The following is a 24,363-nucleotide window of genomic DNA, read 5'->3' as shown; positions in this document are numbered from 1 at the left end:
CGAAAATTTGTTTTCACTTTTGTTTAAAATAGGCAACAAATATGAAAATAACCCTGGTTATACCGTCACCGAATAGACTGTGCTGTTTTTGGACTTCAACCCTAAAACAAACCAAAAATATAACAACTGTAACTTAACACATTACTGACAGATTCCAGTACTCAACCCAGTTACTACTACTGGGTCCAGCATACTCCCACTGATTTAACAAGGGTTTTTCTTCCATTTAGTTCTATCTCCCATGATCTTTGGGAGTACCTGCCTTGGTAGACAAGTGTCTTTTCCTAACTGATCGCTGGACGACCTTAGGTGTGTTTGGCCTTTCAGCAACCACGTTGATGCAAGTTAATCTTGTCATTGGTAATGACCAAATGATGTCATGGAGTGATGTGAAGAGTGCAAACGATGGACTTACTCTGTACCAGCATGTGAGGGCCTGGTAGCTGCATAGCGGGATGGTAAGACTGACTCATAGCAACAAGCATTTCACTGCAATAAATGACACAAAAAATGGAAAATTAAGATCAATATCACAGATAAGTAATAGTAATGCTTAAAATATGGAATTATAGATATAATTTGATTAAATTCCTACATCAAGGCTCAACACTAACATGGGCATGGTATACACAGTCCAAAATAATGTCTGGCTCCTAACCCAGAGAAACGACAGTTAGTGTCCTTTTCATTACTAAATCATCAAGTTCCTTGCACATATACCATGATATGGAGTGACATTATTTTGACATTTCTAACTTATATAGGCACCCACTATTGTAGAAATATAAACCAGCATCAATATAAAACTTTCGCATAAGTAAAGCTCATAGAGCATAATTGGAATGATCTCATACTTTGATTAGGAAACAAAATGGTTTTCAGCGTCTTTAAACAAAATTACATTTAGATGTTCCTTACTGCCACATGCTTGAAGCTGATATGCTTATTCATTTCAATTGTCTGCAAAAGAAGGAAACATCTCACAAAATGAATTCTTCACACATGTTTGAACACATTCAAATTTGGTTCTAAAATCAACACAATAGCAGTGGACCTCTACTGGTTGCAATTCAAACCTACTTCTTCTTGCTCTCCTGTTGTCTTCTCCTATTCTCATCTTCATTCAGGACTTTCTTGAGTTGTAAGAAAAGCTCATGTTTCTCTTGCTGTAGGGATTTCAGTTTCTCCTCCATATTGTTGACCTGAAAATGAAAGAAAATCAATAAAATGGTTAAGAATTCTCTAACAAATGACAAGAGTCCACTCTTTCACTCATTCAAACAGCCCATATCTATAAACCCCTCAAAAAAGTTTGGAAACTCAAGTTGGATTAGCTTCAAATATTTTGTTTGTAATGAATACGGGCAAAAAATTGAAGCATCATCTCATGCCATTCCATTTCAAAAATCTTTTAAACTGAATACGGTAGTTTTTTCACTTTCCTATGATGGCAACAGACTAGTGCAAGTCAACCACTTCAAGTATCTAGGCAGTGTGCTGACTGAGGATGGCAAGTCTGCCAAAGAGGTCAACTTGCGCTCAGCTCTGGCAAGAGCTGCCTTCATTCACTGACAAGCTATCCTGATGAGCCACAATATTGACCTTAGTTTGAGAAAGCGTCTTGTGAGGTCTCTAGTATGGAGTTTACTGTTGTATGGGGCAGCGACATGGACACTCACTAAAAAGGACATTTAGCGATTGGAGGCGGTCGAAATGTGGTGCTGGCGCAAATTACTAGGTGTGTCTTGGAGGGACAGAGTTTCGAATGAAGAGGTGTTGCATCGAGCTCAAGAAAAGTGGATGCTGATTCAAACGATTAGAGAAAGACAGAAGAAATGGCTTGGACACATAATGCGGCATGATAAGGGCTTGATGCTCATAGTCATAGAAGGTCGTATTCATGGAAAGAAGAAAAGGAGAAGACCTCGTAAAGGCTTTCTAGACTATGTAATTACAGAATGTGGAGCAACAGGGTATGAAATGCTGAAACAGATGGCTCAAGACCGAGGAACTTGGAGAGACACTTGATATACAATTTTGCTTGGGTCACTGAACCTGTCATAAACTGACAGATCACTATTGATAATGATGATAGCAAGCATAAATTTGATAATCTGAATTTTTGAAAAGTTATTCGTGACAAAATGATGATATACTATGCTGTGTAATTATCTTACGACTACAGCTGAATTGCCAAACACTCATTTGAAAATCATCAAAAGCAAATGTTCATGTACCTGTTCTTTTGTCTCTTCTAATGACAGCGTCTCTGCTTCTTGTCTCTTCCGTAATCTCTCCTGTTCTTGTTTCTTTCGTTCAATCGCCTTATCTGCTTCTTCTTCCTCTGTAAATAAAAGTATGTTAAACTGTCAATTTCAATTTGTTTCTTATGGAATAATGCCCAATCATACAGGTCCTCAACAAAGTTTTGTAAGAAATGTTAGAATAAAAAATAATCACAGATTTTTCATAGGAGAATATATATTAGATAAACGTATATTCAATTTGTTCTAATGCCTAACTATGATCACTATGATTATCAAATTAGTTTCACATATTTGATATAATCAAATTCTAAGTACCATTAAGATCATCTTTGATCTTTGACACAATCATTTGACCTTAGATGACTTTTTAACATATCTGTTAAAAACATTAAAAGGGAAACCAATTTTGCATGGCAGGCACAATGCATATATAATGACAATGAAAAGCATGCTTTCATCATGAATTAAAATGTTAATATTCAAGATTAGGATTAGGAAATACATGCATCTTCCCATCTCCCTAGATGAATGAATGCACTCACCTTGCCGTTTTCTTTCTCTCTCTTTGACGACATGAACCCTAAGAGCTGAAGCCATAGCCTTGCTTAGCTTGGGTCTCTCCAACAAAGCAGGCATGGTGGATTTATTTTGATTGTTCGCCACGACAACGGTAGAGTGCCCTGCTGGCAATCTGGAGGGGATGAGAGGAGTGAAAGGAAAAGTGTGATAGTTTAAATATGCTTATCTACCAATGTAGTTCTTCACCTCTTTAGCCATATTACCCCATCTGGCAAAAGTGGCAATTTGTATCGGTAAACCCACCAGTCAGAGCAAAGATGCAATTCTTGGTCGATTCTTTCACTCCCTGTAGACTCAATGTATATTTAAAGGGGAATGGATTTTATAGGAAGTTGGCTACAGTGGAAAATTAAAATATGAGAAATGTGTTACCACATTATAAGCCAATATTTTTGGCTAAAGATATTTTCACAAATCATGGGTTCAAGGACAAATTCACGAGTTGTTAAATTGATGTAAAGCCACAACCACTACCAACTGTAAACTTTTAAAAAGTTATCAATCTATTTCTGTGGATCATGAACTCATTTCTGTGTATCATAATCATCATTTCTTATATATTTGCTCCAGAATATAAAGAATATTTCTTGAGCAATAAATCAAAATAATCTATTAAAGAGTCCCAGTATGTGGTCTCAAACTGTGCCGCATGACCCAGTGATGGCTCTTGCTATATTAGACATAGTGTACAGACATACGACAGGGCTTACTTTAGTGATTTCAACATGCAGCATTACTTGCTGGAAGTATTTGTGCAATTGTGCATGTTGCTAAATAAACGATCAATGAATGATTTTCAAAAAATTAACTGCTTAGTGCTACATTTCATATATGGTAAATCTGCTTTTAACATACAGTTGTTGTTTTTTAATAGTAAAATCAAAAAAGGAAGTTTATAAACTCAGTTTAATCTGACATAACATTTGGGATGTCAAAATTTGTACTTATCATAAAGCTTTCAGGAATTTGAAAGTTGATTTTGAAAGTTAATTTTATACTGTATTTAACATAAAAAACAATGAACAGCCGAATGAAAGCAAAATTCTCTAGGTTTTGGCAAAATATGTTTCATCCACTGAAAACTAGAATTTAGATGGAGATTGCACTCCTAGTCTTAGGATGTAATCTTCTCTACAGATGTCCAGACCCTTCTCAGCAATTGATTTTATTTTCTTTACTGCCATATCTGCCATTTTTGTTCACTATTTCAATAACCTGGTAAATACGGGTAAATTGATCATTGCCTCTCAGACTTTATCTGACTCCATAAATCTTCAGGTAGGAGAAGTTCAAACTTCACATGCATAAAGTTGTGGGGAACATATTTTTGACATTAATTAGACTGATTTCTAACTTAATTACCTTACTTTAAAATTACCAGATCTACTGGGAATAAGATCTACTGGGAATAAGGTCAACTCTGCTAATCATTTGTCACAATTTTGATAATTCTTGGCAGTTCTTAGTATGACAAGGATGTGGTAAAACAATTTTTTTGACATATGTTCTTTTTAAAATTAAAACTAATTGAAAGCAAGATTATAACTTTATAATAATATTACAATTATACCGGTGCAACAAGAAAGCATGGACCCATGTAAATGTAATCACACACAGATCAAATGGCATCAATTATTCATGGCAACTGTAGTCAGAAAAAGACAATTAAAAGAGTCTGACATTATAATTAATAAATAACAGACTTGCCATATGTTGCCTCCCCTCCCCCTCCCCCCCCCCAAAAAAAAATAAATAAATACATTTTTAAAAAAATAGATAAATTGAAAAACAAAAAAACAAACAAAAAAAACAAATAAACAAACACAAAAACCTGTAACACATGTACACAACAAACCTGGTCTTCATTTATTACCTTATGGCTTATTACCTTTTAACCGGATGTACTGGAAAAATGCAGAGATCTGCAGTCAAGTTTCCAAGTCTATCTGTCATCCAAGTTCCATCTTCCTTCTCTAATAATTTGATGATTTGAAATTTTTCATGATCAAACAAATGTCACACTCACAACATGCACAATGCTAGACCATACTCCAAAGCTTCAATCTGTGTGTGATCGCCTATCTTTTGATAGTATATGAGTCTTGTATATTTTTTTCTTTCTGATCATATTTTTATTAATCAAACTGTTAAATAAATTAAGAAAAACTGAGGGAAAATTATAGTTATCAGTACCCCCCCCCCTCTCTCTGTGTGCATGCAAGGGTTACCATATATGGGAAAGGTTGACAAATATCAATTTAATCAAAGAATCCCCATACTAGATGGTTATTTCTAGTGCAGTAACATCACAGATATCTCCAATTCCGTTTAACCGCCAGTTAAAAACGGACGGCTTTCGGTTAAACAATTTTTTTTTTTAAAAGCAGGCCAGGTCGTGTGAAAAAGTGGGAAGGACTTTCATTTAACTGCGAGGTGCATTTGAAGGCGCCGATTTGTGATTGTGAACTTGTCACAAATTATAATAACAATGTTGTTTTTAGAAGAATGTGTAAGATCATTAATGTAAATCAAAAACAGTAGAGGACCTAGGAAAGAACCTTGTGGTATGCCGTGTGTAAAAGTTGGACGAATTATTGTTATAAACTTCATATTGAAATCTATAAGCCAGTTTACAGATACAATCTGCAAATGGGCAGATAAAGGTCATTTGTACCAAAAAGGTAAAACCCACAGAGATGAATACTGGATATGCGCTCATGAAAGTTATGTAACATTATTCATTTCTGCACCAACGGTACATTCTATGATACGCAGGTGGAAGTATTCTTTTCAAGAGGGCAAACAAAAGGTATTCATGAAGCACATCTAGGACTTTGGCAGTTATTATTCTATTATGCTCAAAGTGGAACTTCTCCATGTGTAAAAGATAGATATTTGCAGTCATTTGTACCATTTGCTCTGTAGACTACCTTATTACAAAGATTACTTTCAAACCAAGATGACAAACAAATTGGGAGTGTTGTTCTAGTTTTGGAGTGGTGAGTCAATACACAGATTACTGAGCTGGGAGACATTGCCAGGCATAGTGCCAGGTGGAGGGGCATAAATCGAAACTTTAAAAAAATATTTAAAAAAAAAACAAAACAGGAAAACGAAACCGTCCAATTGAAAACGGAATCCGCCATAGGCGGTTGGATACCGGACGGTTAAACGTTTGACTACTGCACTAGTTTTTTTCTGTCTAGGCAGCTGCAGGACAGTGCGAAGCCCGTTTGGTCTACATAATGACGTCATCAAAAGACAGTCAATACGCATTAGCAACGACCACTAAGGGCAAAGGCATGAGGTTTGTGTTGCTGGGTATGTCAAAACTAAAAATGGCACATTTGTCTTGTCCTCTGTACTGTTCCCCCGATCTGCCTTTATTTTGCGCAATAATGTAAGGAAATAAATGTTTTGCATAGGCCTACGTCTACATCTTTTTCTTCGCTATAATATAGATCCAAGTACAGGTGTATATTCTCGTAGTCGTACATCTAGGCTAATCCACTCAGATTTTTAAGTCCTAGAGGCTTAGAGGCTAGAGCCGAGGCACCGTCTAGTTCTTTGTATTTTCAACAGATAGATCTAGGAAGTAGGGTCTTTATTAATAAGTTGAAAGAATTCCCCATCACTTTCAGCATCTGCAGATATGTGGACTGTAGACTGTTATCACTATCATCAGTTATTGCTGTTTACAGTTTAGTTATCAGTATCACTCAGCTCAGCTCAGCTGTGCAGTGTGTCAGTCAGTATCATCACAATTCTCGCTACCCCAAATAGCGATTCTGCCGAGATCCGGGGAAAATCCTGAAAACGCGCATTGCATTATGGGATAGCTTTTCGACATTACAGCTTCCTGTGCAGGCGTTCGTGATCACAACCCTCTCTTTCACGGTAGAGTTTAACGGCCTTTTGTGCTAAAGTCACTAATTCTGCCCGAAGCTTTCCATTGCATATTATAATCTGTACAAATTACACTGATTGGCATCGATTTTAGCGTGCGTGAAAACTCTGCACAGCGAACACAGGCGCTAGCGCCAGTGGGATGGGACTCTATACCGGAAGTTGTAGTGACGACCCGAGAGAGTGAAAATTACCTCGTCTCGCGAATTTCGAGATTTTCGTACCTATTTAGGGTAGCGAGAATTCACATTGTCAACAAATCAAGAATTGTGACTTGTTGTCATTGTTGTGTAGGCCTAGGGCCTAATCATAGGTCCAATTCATTTGTTAATGTTAAATACTTATTTATATAGATCTACTAATTATAGCATATTCAAATCCCTGAAATCCTAGACTATTAAGTTTGTGACTTCGACTATATTCGCAATTATGAAACTTCAAACTGAAACTGTGCACCGTGAAACTGATCTCCTTTTAATTTTAATTTTAATTGCGGGTGAAAATTCGTAGAAAATTAACACTGTATTTTTTGTTTTCTTTAAAGTCTAAGGTTATCAAAAGTAATTGGAAGGGTTTTTAGAATTTATAACAACGACCATATAACACAAAATGGCGGTAAATGTATTCACAAAAGGATAAAAAAATCAACTTACACAGGAAAATTTGTGATGTACACTGACTATGCACTACAGACATGTACAGTACGTGGGTCTACACTAATATTATACACGTAAATATCGTATAAGCACACGCAAAATTTAACAGCGCACGTACGTGCGCGTTTTTGTAAATGGAATAGTCTATAGCCACTAAACTCTAGCCTAGTGTCAGAGTTCAGTGGTTTTAGCCAAATTGATGATTATATTTACACCAATGATCGACCCATGAAATTGTGTAGAAATAACGGGACTGTAGTTAGTGCAACGTACGTTGCAGATCTGTCATAATTATGCTTTCTGGCATAACTTTGACACTTTTAGCATCTGGCATTATGCCTGGCATAATTTGGCTGTTTTTAGCAAAATTCTGGCACAATTTGAGCTTTTTTTAAGCATAATTTGAATACATTTTTCAAGTACATGTAGTTATATATGATGGTAAATCATTCCACTTTTCTATTGTTTTTCTAAGCCGCCGCTAAATATTCCCTTATTTATTTTGTGTTTTGTTTAATGCTTCTTACCACCAGGGGCGTCTCCAAAGAGGGGGGGGGGGGGGGGGGCCACGGTGGGGTGCGACACCCCCCCCCCCCCCCCAGATATTGTCAGTAAAATTGCGCTGCCGTCGGGAAAAAAGAGAAAAGGGGATCGGGGGGAAGAGAGGGAAGGGAAAGAAAAAAAAAAAGAAAAGGAAAAGAAAGGAAAGAAAGGAAAAGATAGGGAAAAAAAGGAAAAGAAAGGAAAGAAAAGAGAGGAAAGAAAGAGAAAAAAGAAAAAGAGGGAGGAAAAGAAAGAAAGGAAAAGAAAGAAAGGAAAAGAAAGAAAAGAAATAAAAGGGAAGAAAAGAGAGAAAAGGGCCGAAACAAAAGAAACGGGGGATGAGAGAGAGGAGAGAGAGGGGGAGGTGCCTGAGAGAGGAGAAATGGCAGTAAAAGAGAGAGGGGCGTTGGTGGGTGGAGTCGTCTCGTCGAGGTAGCAAGGCCTAGACACGCATAAATATGTGGCTGTGTCGGGTTAGCTGTGTCGGTATTCTTGCTCGATCCTCGTGTCCTATATCAATGCAGAAGTTTGAGGTCGAAGTCGGTGAGATGTATAATGTCAGTCGGCCGCCTGTGACAAGTTTTTTTCCGGCTAAGAACTGTGACTTTTTAACCGCTGTGACGACTTCGAGAGTGACAAAAACTACAATATTTGTATTTTCTCGAAGTTTCATTTTCCTTTCATATCAGCTCAAAAAATGTATTCAAACAAGTGTCAACAACGGTACAACGAATCGTCTTCCTTTCTCTAATATTTTGATGAAACGCCAAAGCTTCAGCGCTTCGCGCGGGAGGGGGAAACTCCATTTAGACAAGGATTAAGAGTCGAAAACAGTATACAATGAATCGTCTGCTTTCTGAAAAATACTTCGCAAAATACTTCCTGATAAAAAATCGATGTTTGGGGGTTGGTTTGGCATAATTTTTGGTGATTGAGCATAATTTTTGCTACTTCCCCGTATTTTTTCACTGGCCTCGCTGAGTTAGCGTCTTGTTGGTATATACTATAGTAGTTAAAAATCTACTCTATATATATTGCATTTGGGGTGGGGTAAAATTTAACTATTATCCGTTCATAATCTCATAAAATAGTGTTTTTAACTACTAGTTTGGTACTCATTCTTGGTTATTTTCTACCACTAGTCACAGGTCTCGGATATGGCTGCATCAATGGTCATTTTGGAACTGAATTGGTTTATGAATCGGACTACATAAAGCTACATGTGATAAACGGAGCCTAATAATGTTCTCAGAAGAGATCCCGGAAGAGATATTTCATTTCACTTAAAATTCGCTAAGAAGAATTTCAGTTCTTTTGCACTTTAGTGCAAGTAAGATGTTTGCAGAAATGAATAGGCCTTTACCAGAGGCGGCCCTCTGGGGGAGGGGAGGGGGGGGGCAAGGGGGCACAGTGCCCCCACTTTTTCAAGCACCCGAAAAGTGCCCCTTTAACTGTTTAAGAAGTGACCCTTTTTACATAGGAATAGTGCCCTTTTTACTTTGACAAGTGCCCCTATTAATTTGTAAAAGTGCCCCTTCCCCTTGTCAACTGTGATAAGTGCCCCTTTTATTTGGACAAGTGCTCCTTTTCCTTTCCATTTTCCATTCTCATAAGTGCCCTTTTTAATCTCTATAATAAGTGCCCATAGTTAGGTACGAGAAGTGCCTCTTTACTCTTTTGATGAGTGCCCCCTTCACCTCTGATAATTGTCCTATTTAAATCTGAGAGGTACGTGCCTCTTTTACTTTGACAAGTGCCCCTTTTTCTTTGTAAGAAGTGCCCCTTCCCCTTTTAATAACTAACCCAATTTTAACTCGGATAAGCGCACCTTATATTTTCACATGTACCCTTTTGCCTTTCTAATAAGTGCCCCTATTCCTAATGATAAGTGCCCCATAAAAATAGCCCCTTCCCCTTCTCATAAGTGCCCCGCTTTTCTGGTAAATGACCCTTTTCAGGTACGAGAAGTTACTACTTTTCACTTCAGGTAAGTGCCCCCTTCACCTTTGATAAATGCCCTTTTGAAATCTGATCGGAGCCCATTTTCTTTTAACTTATGCACATTTTCTTTTATTACAAGAGCCCCTTTTTTATTCACATAAGTGTCCCTTTTCATATTTGGTCATTGCCCCTTTTCAGGTGCGATAAGTGCCTCTTTTCACCTCTGTCGGATAATTTCCCTTTTAACAATATATAATAATATCTTATAAATGCCCCTATCAAAATCTGATGGGTGCCCCTTTTCCGTCGATAAATGCCCATTTCCTATTCTCATGACTGATTTTTCAACCCTGGTGAGTGCCTTTTTTTGAGGGTGTAAGAAGTGCCCCATTTTCACCTCTGATAATTACCCTTTGTGCTTTGACACATGCCCCTTTTCTTTCCTGATAAGTGTCCCCTTTTTCTCTCATCATTAAACCCGCCCTAGCTAATTTCATGCTACTAAGAGCAATTTTCCCCAAAGCTCGCTCGCTCAGCTCGCACGCATCTATATAGATGATTATACTTATGTTACTTATCAAAGGTCTTTTCAGTCTTCCGTTATGAGAATGTGCTTATAACCCCATTTGGATTGGGTTTTTCCTCTTTATAAGATGTATGGTGTATAAAGTGAAACAAATGTTGAAATCATCCCTGATAATGTAGGGGTATATACCAATGTCTAACAAATTGTATATTTTCGCTTTGAGATTTCCCTTTGTAGATTCCTTTTTTTTCCTCCAGAAAGTGCCTTTATTCTTGGTGCCCCCCACTATGGAAGTCGCTCGGCCGCTCCTGGCCAATACACCTGCATGTCAACAAATCTAATTTTCAAGAATCATTGTTAAAATGTTGGTTAACCCATGTATTGTAAAGCTGTAGGGCCTAAAAGGTTTACATCAGCCTTGTGGAAGTTTTGGTTCAGTGGCGTGTTATCAGTGGCGGACCTGGGGGAGGGGGGAGGGGGCGGCCTACCCTAGCTGGCCCCCAAAATAGGTAAATTTAACTTATTTTGAAGAAAAAAGAAGAAGACGGGCCACCATTCCTAGCTGGCTCAAGGGGGTGGGTGATGAGAAGAAACTGAAATAGTGCTCACTACCCTAGCCCCCCTCCCCCCCCCCGTTGAGCAAAAAAAAATAGTGCTCTTACCCCCCCCCCCCCCCCTCCGCTTATTCACCGCGGCTAGATGATTCGGCGCTAATGATTTTTTTCACGAATTAGGGGGGATAGTGATCCTGCCCCCCTTCCCATATCCCCGCTTATTGGCCGCGGCTGGCTAATTCGCCACTAAATATTTTCTCGAGAATTTGGCCCCCTCTTTGGTCTAAAGTTGCCTTTATACTGCTGAATTAGGCGTTACGGGCCTCTATAGGCTATATAGCTATAACTTTAAATTTGTCTTTAAAAAAGAATGGAAATACATAGCCTGCAAATACCCGTGCACGGCTAGTTTCCCTCATATTCCATTTAAAATGGCAAATTGTATGACATTTTAGTAACTTATTGTAAAACAAATGGGGGAAAAGGGCGCACCTCGTCATCACTGTGATATACCGATTCAGATGTTCCCATACGTAGTGATTACAACTTTTTCCAAAAATTCATAGCTTTCTTATTTTTGTCCAATTTCATTCAGACTAGGGTAGTCCACTCAGCTTCTCTGATTTCTGTGTTTTCTTTTAGATTTGTTTGGATTAAGGTTGGAAATTTGGGGTGAAGGGCACTTGAAATTCCCTCCGATCCCTCGGAACCTGACTAAATTTTCAAAATTACCCGCAATGGATTTCTTATTTGCCATTCGATTGATTGATTGATTTTTATTCGACAAGCTTCCAACATACAACAATATACAATAATAACAGATCACAAATAAGTCAGCTCCTTAATTCGGCTCACTGATCTGTAAAAAGTGAAGTTTGCCAAGCAGGCATGCAATGACCGGCTTCCAATCTCTGTTGCTAACTTCAATTCTTTACATCTCTTAAATTTCGAAATTAAAAATCATTGAAATCCTATTTTCGTGGTTAAATCGATTTGATAAATATTTGTTTGCAATTAATAAAATATAATTTTACAAATAAATTCAGATTTCTTTACTTCAATTTTATATTTTGAATATTAATAAACGTACATGTACTTATGAAGTAAGATTCCTTAAATTGGCCTCTTTTATTGCATTGCCGAAAATCATGCCTGGGGTAAGTTTTACGGGAATGAAAAGCGCCTAAATTAGGCTCCACTTGATAAAATTTAGGACCCCAAAGTAATATTGTAAAAGATTTTTTGATATAGAAAAGAATTATCCACTTCAGATTTTAATATAACCACTGGTTAAGTGTAATAATGGTTGATGAATTTGGGTGTTCACGATGAGTCTGGTGCTGAATCGTGATGCGGAGGCCATGTGTGTTGGTTGCCGTAGGTGGAAAGCGCGCGCCGCGATGTGCTGTGGATGTGCAGTTTGGTGGCAGTGGCGTTGTGTAATGAATGAACTTGTCATGCTTGTGGAGAGCGAGACTAAATTTCTACTTATATTTCCAGGAAAATATTTATAAAAGTCAACATTATTTACTCATTACTAGACCTCTACACCATGTACACCTAGATCTAGTACTAGGGTGTCTGAACGATTTTTCAATTTTCAATTTGGGATCGTTTTTCACCATTTTTGTTTGATATTTGAATAAAAAATGTTATCAGAATAATACATTTCAAATTTCAAGTCTCACCGATGTTTCTATCAAAAGTTACAGCCCCTCCAAAACGCTGGTATATTCATATCATTTTGGTCAAAATCGACGAAAAAGACGTCCACGCAGAGTGATGTTGTTTTGCTAAATTTAGCCAAACAGCTGTATCGCGCGATATGCAAGCGTATGCATATCGTACGCATTCTGCTAAGCCAATCCGTGACTTGCAGCTTGAGCTACGCTGTCTCCGCGACATGTGCGATTGACTAGTATGGTTGGCGTTCGTCGCACAATAAACCCGGAAGTGAATGCACGTTATATTGCCATTGACTATAACGTGTATTCACTTCCGGGTTTATCGAGGGAATTGCCAACCATAATTTCAGTCACTATAATGTGTAATTGAATTTGGGGTTTCGTTCGTGCGCGGAGATGTTACGCGATGTAACCATGGTTTGGACTGAGCGGAGCGCACGCCCCCTAATTAGCTGATCCACCAAATAGCGAGAAGGGTATTTTTAAACTGTTATCAGTTGTGATCCCTGGGGGCTAGCGAAAATATAATCACATAGAATTGTTCCTTAGGACTGGGACTACTTATCGATCGGGGCGTCATATCTCAAAAGTGACAAACCTCAGAGTTAGCCAGGACACAATGTTTAAATTGCTGTTTTGACCAAGATATTTTTAGAATTTCGGGGGCTACGCCCCTTTGGAAATATTGGAATTCACCTGCTCTTTCATATGACACCTCATTCATTGATTATCACTTTCAGGATCACAACTGATAAAGGTTTGAATCTCGATTTGAAAAAAAAAAATTGACTTTTTTTGCATGGTCGCGCAATGCACGTAGGCTGCATAGGGATGCGTGTAATCTCTATGGGAAGAATTTTAGCACACAACATCGGGTGCGCGATCAGACACCCTACTAGTACTATTTCATTCAGATAATAATTAATCAGAGAGATTTAGAACGGTGGTCTAGATCTAGAGTAAAGGAGCCCGTTTTCGGCCACTTAAGACAAAATCCTATTTTTAGGACTCTTTACTTCCTATTTATTATAATTTCTTGTTCAAATCATGAAGCAAATATTATTATTTAAACAAAAAAAGAATCCCAGAAAAAAATCACGAATTGCCATGACAATATTCATTTCAATTTTCACTGTTTTGGAGCCAGTTATCGGCCGAGCGTTTCAGTTTACGGCCGCATGTACAAAGTCAATAGGAAGCGCTCGCGCGCGCCGTGCGTTTCCGCGCTGATGTACAGCACAAGCGGGCGGAGCAGGTATCCCACGCCGGAGCTCCCTGGTGCTCGCCTGGCCGAAGACAGGCACAGCGGTGATCGGAAGTTGGAATCTGAATTAGATAGAGATATCGTGTGTGCGTCGCGGTGTGCGGCTGCATTGATTTAATACATGCGATGAGATACTTTTGAGCTTGCGACTAGCACAAAATCGGGCTCTAAATCTGAAAAATACTTGAAATAAAGCTCATTTTAAGGTACCGTATTTGCTGGCGTAAAGGCCGCACCCCCGCATAGGCCGCACCCCCGATTTTGGATCGTGTTTTTTTGTTTTTTTGTTTTGTTGTTGTTTTGCTGCCGAAAACCCACGCGTGGAAGGACCTTCATTTAACATCGAGGTGCAGTTAAAGGCGCTGATTTGTGCTTGTAAACTTGTCAGAAATAATAGTAACAATGTCGTTTTTAGAAGAATGTGTAAGATCATTAATGTGAATTAAAAACAATAAAGTACCTATGGTACCAGTGGTGTACCTTGTGGTACACCATTTGTTATAGAAAAAAATTTGAGGAACTATTATTATAAACTACATATTGAGATCTATTAGAAAGATTACTTTCAAACCAAGATGACAGTCAAATTTTAGTGTTGTTGTAGTTTCCGAGTGGTGAGTCAACACACTAATTACTGAGCTGGGAGACATTGCCAGGCATAGCGCCATAAATCGAAACTAAAAAAAAAAAAAAAAAAAAAAAAAAAAAAAAAAAATTACTCTTTCGCCGCATAGGCCGCACCCCGACTTTTTGATATTTTCTCTTCCAAAAATACTGCGGCCTATACGCCGGCAAATACGGTACCCATATTTCTTACAGACACGCGTAAGATACTCGATTTTTCAGATTTGGGTAGCGGGACTGGCGATTACATCGCTAAAATGTGATATTTTAGGATATATTTTCCATTGCAAATGTGGTTCTTCAGTGACACTGGCATGGTATGGTATGTGTGGGATATGTGTTATGCTATTATGCGATGTATTTTAGAGTGATTTTACCTTGCATCCAACCAATCGGCCGAAAACTGGAGCTGGCCGATTACCGGCTCCTTTTCTCTATTTATTTTAATGCAAGAAAGAATGAAGATCATTTCAAGAGTCTTTTTAGTTTTGAATAGGTCTAGACTAGAACACATATTTATTTAAAAAAAAAAATTTTTAGAGTAAAGGAGCCGGTTTTCGGCCACTTAAGACAAAATCCTATTTTTTTTACCCTTAACTTCCTATTTATTATCATTTTTTGTTCAAATCATGAAGCAAATATTATTATTTAAACAAAAAAAAGAATCCCAGAAAAAAAATTACGAATTGCCATGACAATATTCATTTCAATGTTCACTGTTTCAGAGTCGGTTATCGGCATAGCGAACCAGTTTTCGGCCGCATGTACAAAGTCAATAGGAAGTGCGCGCTGTGCGTCTCCGTGCTGATCCATAGTACTAGCGGGCGGAGCAGGTATCCCACGCCGGAGCTCGCCAGGCCGAAAACTAGTACTGTGGTTATCGGATATTGGAATCTGAATTAGACGGAGATATCGTGTGCGTTGCGGTGTCCGGCTGCATTGATTTAATACATGCGGTAAGACACCTTTGAGCTTGCGACCAGCACAAAATCGGGCTCTTAATTTGAAAAATACTTGAAATAAAGCTCATTTTATGGTATCCATATTTCTTACAGACACCGTAAGATACTTGATTTTTCAGATTCGGTTAGCGGGACCGCCGATTACATCGCCAAAATGTGATATTTTAGGATATATTTTTCATTGCAAATGTGGTTCTTCAGTGACTCTAGCATGGTATGGTATGTGTGGGATATGTGATATGCTATTATGCGATGTATTTTAAAGGGATTTTACCATGCATCCAACCAATCGGCCAAAAACTGAAGCTGGTCGATTACCCCCTCCTTTACTCTAGGTCTAGGTCTAGAGTAAAGGAGGGGGTAATCGACCCTCTCCAGTTTTCGGCCGATCCATTGGATGCATGGTAAAATCCCTTTAAAGGGATCCGGTAACTTTGTCTCAGATTCTGAAACAAAATTCTGGATTTAGCTCATGATGCAATGATAATTATAAACCTTTAGGTCAGTCAGGAGCCCCATGACTTTTACAAGCCGATCGCCTGTCTGATTAACGAGATATTAATGATTGGAATTACAAATTTTGAAAACCGTTCGCCTGACGGTTTTCATAACACTACAGTCTATTGGGGAAAACGAGTATGGTAAAACCGGTCACTCAAAGATTTTTACTTTCTTGAGGCACTTCTTAATCATTTTGAAGCGCAATTTTTTTAGGGCTTCAATATTACACCATATCACAGACACTGATAACACTTAGGGCCGTGTATCTCAGATTTCACATTGTTAAACGATCCCTTTAAAATACATCGCATAATAGCATATCACATAGACCTATCCCTCACATACCATACCATGCCAGAGTCACAGAAGAACCACATTTGCAATGGAAAATATATCTTAAAATATCACATTTTAGCAATGTAATCTGCGGTCCCGCTACCTGAATCTTAAATTAGGGTGTCTGAACTAGTGCTGTAGCCGAACCGCCGTACCGAACGGAAGTTCGCCGAATATTGCACTTCTAACCGAACCGAACCGAACGCAAAGGCCTGGTTCAGATGTTCGGCAGAAAAAGTAAACGTTTTTGCAAGCTAATAAACTTGTCATTTTGTACCTAATTTTCATGTCATGATTGCTCATTTTATATTTACTTTTTTCCCATTTTCCGCCTTTGTGATTTATGCCTATCCAGTGGTGGGCGCGACTTCACTGGCGCCAGTTAAATCCCAAATCCTGACCATGCTAGGTCGCGATCGCAAGCCATAAACAAGAATACATGTGTGTGATCAAAACAAATTCAGCTCAAACCCATTCAACAAAAAAATAATATTTTAATTGTAACAATATCGGACAAATTTTACAATATAAATAATGAAATAAATATATATTATAGTATGGTATTTATTTATTCAGGAAAAATAGGGATTTCATATTTTTCCTACTGATGAGCCCGAGTCTCTATTCAAGATGGCAGCTTTCATGACTTAACATTAGACAACAACCGTCTCGGAAAATCTTTAAAGAATATCATTTATTGACAAATAGAAAACATGATTCAAGATGGAAATACGAATGCAAGTAGTATTTTTCTCCCAAATAATTACGTTTAGAGCAGTTTTTTAATGTGAAATTTGTGCTGGTCGGAAGCAGTGTGCAGAAGTCCTCCGTGCTGGTTGGGCCTGGCAGGCTGGCCGGCCCGCCCAGTGCCGACCGCCGTGGCTATAATGCTGCTGTTTATTATATTACCGAATCCGGAACCGAACCAAGTTCGGGTGAAAAATTGCTGAACTGAACCGAACACGAACATAGCGTCTGACTTACAGCACTAGTCTGAACGATTTTTCAATTTCAATTTGGGATTGTTTTTCACCATTTTGGTTTGATATTTGAATTAAAAATGTAATCAGAACAATACATTTCAAATTTCAAGTCTCACCGATGTTTTTATCAAAAGATACAGCCCCTCCGAAATGCTGGAATATTCATAGCATTTTGATCAGAATCGATGAAAAAGACGTACACGAGTTAAGTTGTTTTGCAAAATTTAGCCAAACGGCTGTATCGCGCGATATGCAAGCGTATGCATAGCGTACGCATGTCATGCGCAACTTGCAGCTTGAGCCACGCTGTCTCCGCGACATGTGCCATTGACTAGTATGGCTAGCCGTTCGTCGCACAATAAACCCGGAAGTGAATGCACGTTACCGTCAATGGCAATATCGAGGAGACAACGTGCACGTTGTCTCCGCGATATTGCTATTGACTATAACGTGCATTCACTTCCGGGTTTATTGTGCGAACGGCTATACATACTTTCATTCACTATACGCGCAGATGTTACGCGATGTAACCATGGTTTGGACTGAGCGGAGCTCACGCCTCCCAAATTAGCTGATCCGAAAAATGTGGAGAAGGATATTTTCAAACTGTAGTCAGCTGTGATCCCTGGGGGCTAGCGAAAAAATAAGTACATAGATATATTCCTTAGGACTAGGACTACTTATCGATCGGGGTGTCATATCTCAAAAGTGACAAACCTCAGAGTTAGCCAGGACACAATGTTTAAATTGCTGTTTTGACCAAGATTTTTTTAGTTTTTCGGGGGTGACCCCCCTTTGGAAATATTGGAATTCACCTGCTCTTTCATATGACACCTCATTTATTGAGTATCACCTTCAGGATCTTAACAGATAAAGGTTTGAAGCTCGAATTGAAAAAAAAAATTGACTTTTTTTGCATGGTCGCGCAATGCACATAGACTGCATAGGGATGCGTGTAATCTCTATGGGAAGAATTTTAGCACACAACATCGGGTGCGCGATCAGACACCCTACTTAAATATCGAGTATCGTACGCGTGTCTGTAAGAAATATGGGTAACATAAAATGAGCATGTATTTACATCAGTGCAGCCGGACACCGCAACGCTCATACTATATCTCTGTCTAATTCAGATTCCACTTTTCCGATCAACGCAGAGCTAGTTTCCGACCTGGCAAGCACCGGGGAGCTCCGGCGTGGGATACCTGCTCCGCCCGCTAGTGCTATAGATCAGCGCGCTTCCTATTGACTTTGTACATGCGGTCGAAAACTGGCTCGCTATGTCGATAACTGCCTCCGAAACATTGAAAATTGAAATGAATATTGTCATGGCAATTCATGATTTTTTTCTGGGATTTTTTTTTTTTAACTCATTCGCGACAATGGTTCTCAAAATATGTTCGCGCAGGACGCTCTTCAAAGAGGCAATCCAGCTGTTAAGGCCAGGCCGCCATCTTGGATTATAATGTATACCTACATTATAATCCAAGATCCAATCGCATGTTTTGCCTCTGCTCTTAGACCAATATTACTAATTCAAAGTCATGAAAAGGCACTAAATATCAACAAACATGGTCTACAACAACTCTAAATGACAAAATAATCCCGGCCATGAATTTTTTTAAAGCATTTGATAGCCAAAAACTTGAAAATTTTCGTCATTAAAAAAAAAAAATACCTACATTAATAATCCAAGATGGCGGCCCACATGTTTTGCCTCTGCTCTTAGACCAACATTATTAATTTCAAAGTCATGAAAAGGCACTAAATATCATAAAACATGGTCTACAACAACTCTAAATTACAAAATTATCCCAGCCATGAATTTTTTTTAAGCATTTGATAGCCAAAAACTTAAAATTTTTCGTCATTTAAAAAAAAAAAAAAAAAATCGGCCGATTTTTTTTTGTTCTTGATCTTCCGATCCGATACCAATCAAAGTTGCGAGGTGTCGCTCCGATCAGAGCCCCAACTTACAGGGTTAATCCCAAATTGTTTATCTTATTTTATTCCAGAATGTGCAGAAATAAATAAACAAATTTTGTTAAGGTTAATTGCTCATTTGCTGGCTAAAGTCCAATTCTTTTTGGGAAAGTAATTCCCATTCATATTCTTGACGAGAGCTAACGAGGTAAAACAAAAAAAGTATTTGTGTTCATTGTAGATTAGTAGATGTATTTATGTTCTTTCTTTACATAGCAAGTAGTTTTGTTATTTTTTCATCATCAGGCCAGTAAGGCAGATTTTATGTCAGAAAGAAAGAGAGAGAGAAAGAAGGGAAAGGAAACACCTGCAAAGTCTCAAACACGGCCGGAGAAGTTCCAATTATTTATAGAATGGCATACATACACATTAGACACACGTGTACCAATCACCCAACTCAGCCCAAACACTTCATTCAAATCGTACACAATAGCCCATACACACAGCCATCACATCGTATCAAGAACTAGATAGTTTATTCCTCAGCACTACATCCTGACTTATGGATCCTGCTGAGTATCGTCGTAGAAGTAGAAGAAGTATACAGCTTAGCTCACACACACACTGCAGCACACAGGCATTCACATTGTACACAGAGAATGCCTCTGCAATAAACTGAGTCCCGATCGATCGATTTTAGGCGCACATGCCAGCCCTTTTTTCGAACTGTACAACAGCGTGTGTACAATCTGGCCGCACGTAGCGCCCGCTGCTGGCGTGTGTGTGCTTAGTATTACGTCTACGTAATACTAGGCGCCTAGCTGGCATGATAGGATCGTTTCGCCGCTATTTGTACCATGTTTTGTGTCACGATCTCTATTGGTGTAGCGAAACTAAATGGCAGCGCCCGGTCTCCTAAGAATCTGACGAATATCGCTTAACATTCAGAATTATTAACCATGATTTGAGGCCTAATATTTTTTCACTGCATAACGAGTCACAAAAATAGTGTAGGTTTTACGATTTTCTTCTTGAAAAATGAAAAGTTTTGAGGTAAAAGGGGTTTTCCGCGAGTTTCTGGCGATTTTCTGTTCGAAATTGCATTTTCCGTTTCAAATGGTCAATTCCGTGAATTCTGTCCGTTTTCCGTGATCGCGGAAAATCAGTGTCCCTATCTATAGGAAGGGTTTTAAGCACACAAAGCCGAGTGTGCGATCAGACACCCTACTAATATGTCAAGTCACTCAGGTTGGGGAGGAGAGGGTCAAGACTCCCTTCTAATGTGAAAACTGAGAAAGGTAAAGCAATCTTTCCACCCCTAGTATTATCGGATGTAATCATTTTTTTTTAAGGATGTCTAAATTAGGCCTGAGACAAACCGTTTAACCGACGGTTATCCGACTGCATTCATCAAAACCGTTTAGCATTTCTCGCTCCGTTTAACCGTTATTTGCATACATTTTGGAATGTGCTAATAGCCGATGATAAAGATAATCAAAGAAACCGCAGTGTAATGTTACACCCTGCCCGCTGCGCCAGTTTTCTGGCAGCAGTAATCTCCATAAATGAATTTGTAAACAATAAAACAACCAGCCCCCTTCTCTCTTTTCTCACCCTCTTTATTCCCTTCTCTCTGCAATGTGTTCATCGCTCATGTACCTTTTCTTATTACTGCACTCTCACAAGCAAAGTTCTCAATGTTTACACATTCGATGGTCAGTTCCTCTTACATCCCTTCTCCCCCCCCCCCCCTGAGTCTCTCTCTCCCTATCTCTCTCTCTCTCTCAATATTAATATTCATCCCTTGCCGACTCGCCCCCTAAAATAATGTTCATATATAAATAAAATACAAAAATAATGATAACAATAATAATTGAAGTTTTAGAAATATCACTCAACAAAGTCCTGGATATTGTGAGTAATTTAAGTTTTTGATCATTCTTCAATTCAGCCGATTAACACAGCCACCCTTTCTATCTAGTCTCACTTGTCTTACTTCTTCACTCTCTCATGTCCCTGCCTGGTCCATGCAGGGACATGCTAGCCTATGCATGCTCTCTCAGTCACACACATGTACACACAAACCTCCAGTGCCCAAATACACTACATACACACAGATGGAGAGCTCATGCTTGTCACATGCACACATGTGGGCGTGGCTTCTTGACCTCCCACTGAACTGGGTACGGTGAAAGCACGCGCGGTCACCAACCTGTAATTTATGCTGGTATCAAACTCCACCCACATAGCTAGAGAACCTTCCTGATTGGTCACTACCTTGGATCTGCTCATGGCAGGGTGTGTCTTGGGTGTGTGTGATACACACTTCCACATAATCACTACCTTGGATCAGCTCATGGCAGGGTGTGTCTTGGGTGTGTGTGATACACACTTCCACATAATTTCATATGGCAATGATACATGCAGGGAGCTCTCTCCCTGACCACGTGCAAACATTGCATTGCAAAGGCATATATATATCAAGCTATCTTCACAGAGTAACTTTGCAAGGTTAATCATGATTTCAGATGAGGAATAATAAGACATGTTTTATGTTGTTTATTACTGGTCTCTGTTTATCAGGATGACCCAATTTGTGCCATAGTCCGGCTCGGAATGCTCAGCCCGACAGTCTGAAGACCAGCAGGGTTCCGAGCTACAGCACTATTACAAATACTGTATTTTCACTTTTTCAGATTATTACTAAACGGTTAAACGAAACTGCCCGTATACTTTTAACGGTTAAACATTTAGCACAAAAACCGTAATGACTCGGGCTTAGTCTAAATGTTAATTCTTCATATTTTTCTTCAATTTTACAGAAAACAGCAACGAAGGGTGGTCGCCCCACTGGAAAAGGCAAGAAGAAGAAGCAGACTTTGAAGTTCACCATTGACTGCACTCTGCCAGTGGAAGATGGCATCATGGATGCCTCCAACTTTGTAAGTTTCATCCCCACCCCCCCTCTCACCTCAAAGAGAAACGGGAGGGGGGGGGGGGTCATTCTCTCAGCCACATGCCCCAAAGTATTCGATGCAAATAATGATAAAGACAAATAAACTTACAAATGGGTAAAGTGTTTCGTGATAAATACTAAATGAGCTATTTATGTATGGTTGTACTTGAAATAGAGATCAAATATCAGGGGGTATGGTCTCATGTCACCTTTGAGCCTCTAAAAAGGGATAAAATAGAAAAGAAACGAGGAGTAATAAGATCAAGAAGTATGACCTGTCTGCATTTTCAGGAAGAAAAGTAGAGGCTTTATTTAGATGGTGTTCATATAGATCCTGCTGATGGCCATTAAAAAGAGACTTGTTAGGGATGTAATTAGGCAACCTTATTAGAAACGATCCAACACAGACCGACTACTGCGAGTGAATTGATCTTTACTTGTTTGTATTGTGTGTGATCGTGCCTTGTGCGATGTTACATTGTACACTATGAAACATCAATATTAACCTTTTCACCAATCTGGTTTAGGGTGATCTTCCCTGATCCAATCTAGGGATACCTTCCCTAAACAAAGCTCTCATCATGTTAGGGCCTCATTCCCTAATATGGAGCATCCCTCTTCTATTCCATCCCCTCATCATCTCTCTCATCTCCTCTTTGGACTGGACCTGATTTCACTATGACAACAGGAACAGTTCCTTCAGGAACGCATCAAGGTGAACGGCAAGACCAAGAACCTGTCGACCAACATCGTCATTGAGCGTAAGAAAAGCAAGGTCGCTGTGACTTCTGAGATTGCTTTCTCCAAGAGGTGAGTCTTTAGCTTACTGTACTAATAATAATAATAATAATACATTTATAGAGCGCAGAAACTATCGAACATTAAGTATATATTCTACTGTGCTATAAGAGCTCCTGATATGCTTAGATTTACAGTTAATTAAAAAGATGTGTTTTCAGTTTCGATTTAAAGACATTTACAAAGGGCTTGATAACAAGCAGAGGAAGAGGTAGAATCTCAGGCTTGAATAACTCCCAAATCAATCAAATTGTTCATCAAGATATATTACAGGCCGTACATTTTCATGTTTTTAACAGAATCTTGAAATTATTCCTTTCATTAAAGTAAGTGTGGTACCCTATCTAATAAAATTTACACCAGAGATTAAAATGAGTTCCTAGATAAATTAGCACTATAAAATATGTTGATAGTTCTGAAGTATTTGTTCACTGTAGTTGAGAGGCATCGAGTTTGCACAGCTATTCAATATTCAGTTTAAATAAAACTTCACCGACGCCTTTAAACCGACATTGTAACACGATATCTGTCATTTTTTAATGCAATAGTTTTAATGCTTGCCAAGATAATGCCAAATATTCATGAAGCCAATCTCACTTGTTGTTTTGTCAATGTCCAATCAGGTACCTCAAGTACTTGACCAAGAAGTACTTGAAGAAGAACAACCTTCGTGACTGGCTGCGTGTCGTCGCTGCCAACAAGGAGAGCTACGAACTCCGATACTTCCAGATCAACCAAGATGATGAGGAAGAGGAGGACGATTAACTGTTGCGCCATCGCCACCCTGATCGTCGCTGACATCATACACAAACTCTGTTGTGGATTGAGGAGTCCATGAACTCGAGCAATGTGATATTTTTAGAAGCTACTAGACAACCAGTTTCTGATGTTTTGTATGTGATGGTCCACAGGTGTAAATAAATTATTTATTTACACAACAAAACTCACATCGACCGCAAATGTGTTTTTGTAGTGTCTGGTAGTGGAGATTTTGAGAAGTAGATGTTATGGAGGATTGGATGTTGCGACAAACTGGATTTGAAGAGATATTGATCTTATACCGTTATTGTTTTTTTGAAGAGAGATAGATAATTTGGATGAGAAAAATTGAAGAATGGAGGAAATGTGATTTGATGTCATGTCAGACTTGACAAAATAGTTTAATCTCAAAGAATATGAAGAGAGAAAGTTTCTCTGGTGAGAATAGAATGCATGGAATAATTTGATGAAGACTGAAAAAAAAGTGGAGTATCACATTTGAAAAGACTGTACTTGTACAGTGTAGGATTGATTGAATATCATGAAGGTAATACAAAGTTTTGGTATGGGGTCATGAATTTGGTTCAAATGAACATATCG

At 38.8% G+C, this 24,363-nt stretch overlaps 2 protein-coding genes across 4 annotated transcripts in view; one reads left to right on the top strand and one right to left on the bottom strand.

Annotated features, from left to right (window-relative positions):
• The window catches only part of LOC576873 (G protein pathway suppressor 2), a 33,890-nt gene extending 26,357 nt beyond the window's left edge, over nucleotides 1-7,533 (bottom strand). For 2 of the 3 annotated variants that reach the window (XM_030987218.1, XM_030987219.1), the window contains exons 1-6: nucleotides 7,406-7,533; nucleotides 4,735-4,819; nucleotides 2,810-2,958; nucleotides 2,238-2,344; nucleotides 1,081-1,202; nucleotides 416-489 (exon numbers count right to left, since the gene is read on the bottom strand). In XM_030987218.1, the coding sequence (XP_030843078.1) occupies nucleotides 416-489; nucleotides 1,081-1,202; nucleotides 2,238-2,344; nucleotides 2,810-2,958; nucleotides 4,735-4,799 (517 nt within the window). In that variant the 5' untranslated portion in view covers nucleotides 4,800-4,819; nucleotides 7,406-7,533. The remainder of the gene's footprint in view (nucleotides 1-415; nucleotides 490-1,080; nucleotides 1,203-2,237; nucleotides 2,345-2,809; nucleotides 2,959-4,734; nucleotides 4,820-7,405) is intronic. The other variant, XM_030987220.1, reaches the window with a different exon arrangement.
• A 4,536-nt stretch (nucleotides 7,534-12,069) lies between these two features.
• On the top strand, nucleotides 12,070-23,947 carry LOC576803 (60S ribosomal protein L22). Its single transcript, XM_777072.5, has 4 exons — nucleotides 12,070-12,129; nucleotides 22,073-22,192; nucleotides 22,895-23,016; nucleotides 23,628-23,947. The coding sequence occupies exons 1-4, from the start codon at nucleotides 12,121-12,123 to the stop codon at nucleotides 23,767-23,769; spliced, it is 393 nt and encodes a 130-aa protein (XP_782165.2). The 5' UTR covers nucleotides 12,070-12,120; the 3' UTR covers nucleotides 23,770-23,947.
• The last annotated feature ends 416 nt before the right edge of the window (nucleotides 23,948-24,363 follow it).

This window comes from Strongylocentrotus purpuratus, unplaced genomic scaffold (genome assembly GCF_000002235.5).
Source record: "Strongylocentrotus purpuratus isolate Spur 01 unplaced genomic scaffold, Spur_5.0 spur5_scaffold_16, whole genome shotgun sequence".
Taxonomy (NCBI): domain Eukaryota; kingdom Metazoa; phylum Echinodermata; class Echinoidea; order Camarodonta; family Strongylocentrotidae; genus Strongylocentrotus; species Strongylocentrotus purpuratus.
This window is presented reverse-complemented; position numbering and strand designations above follow the sequence as displayed.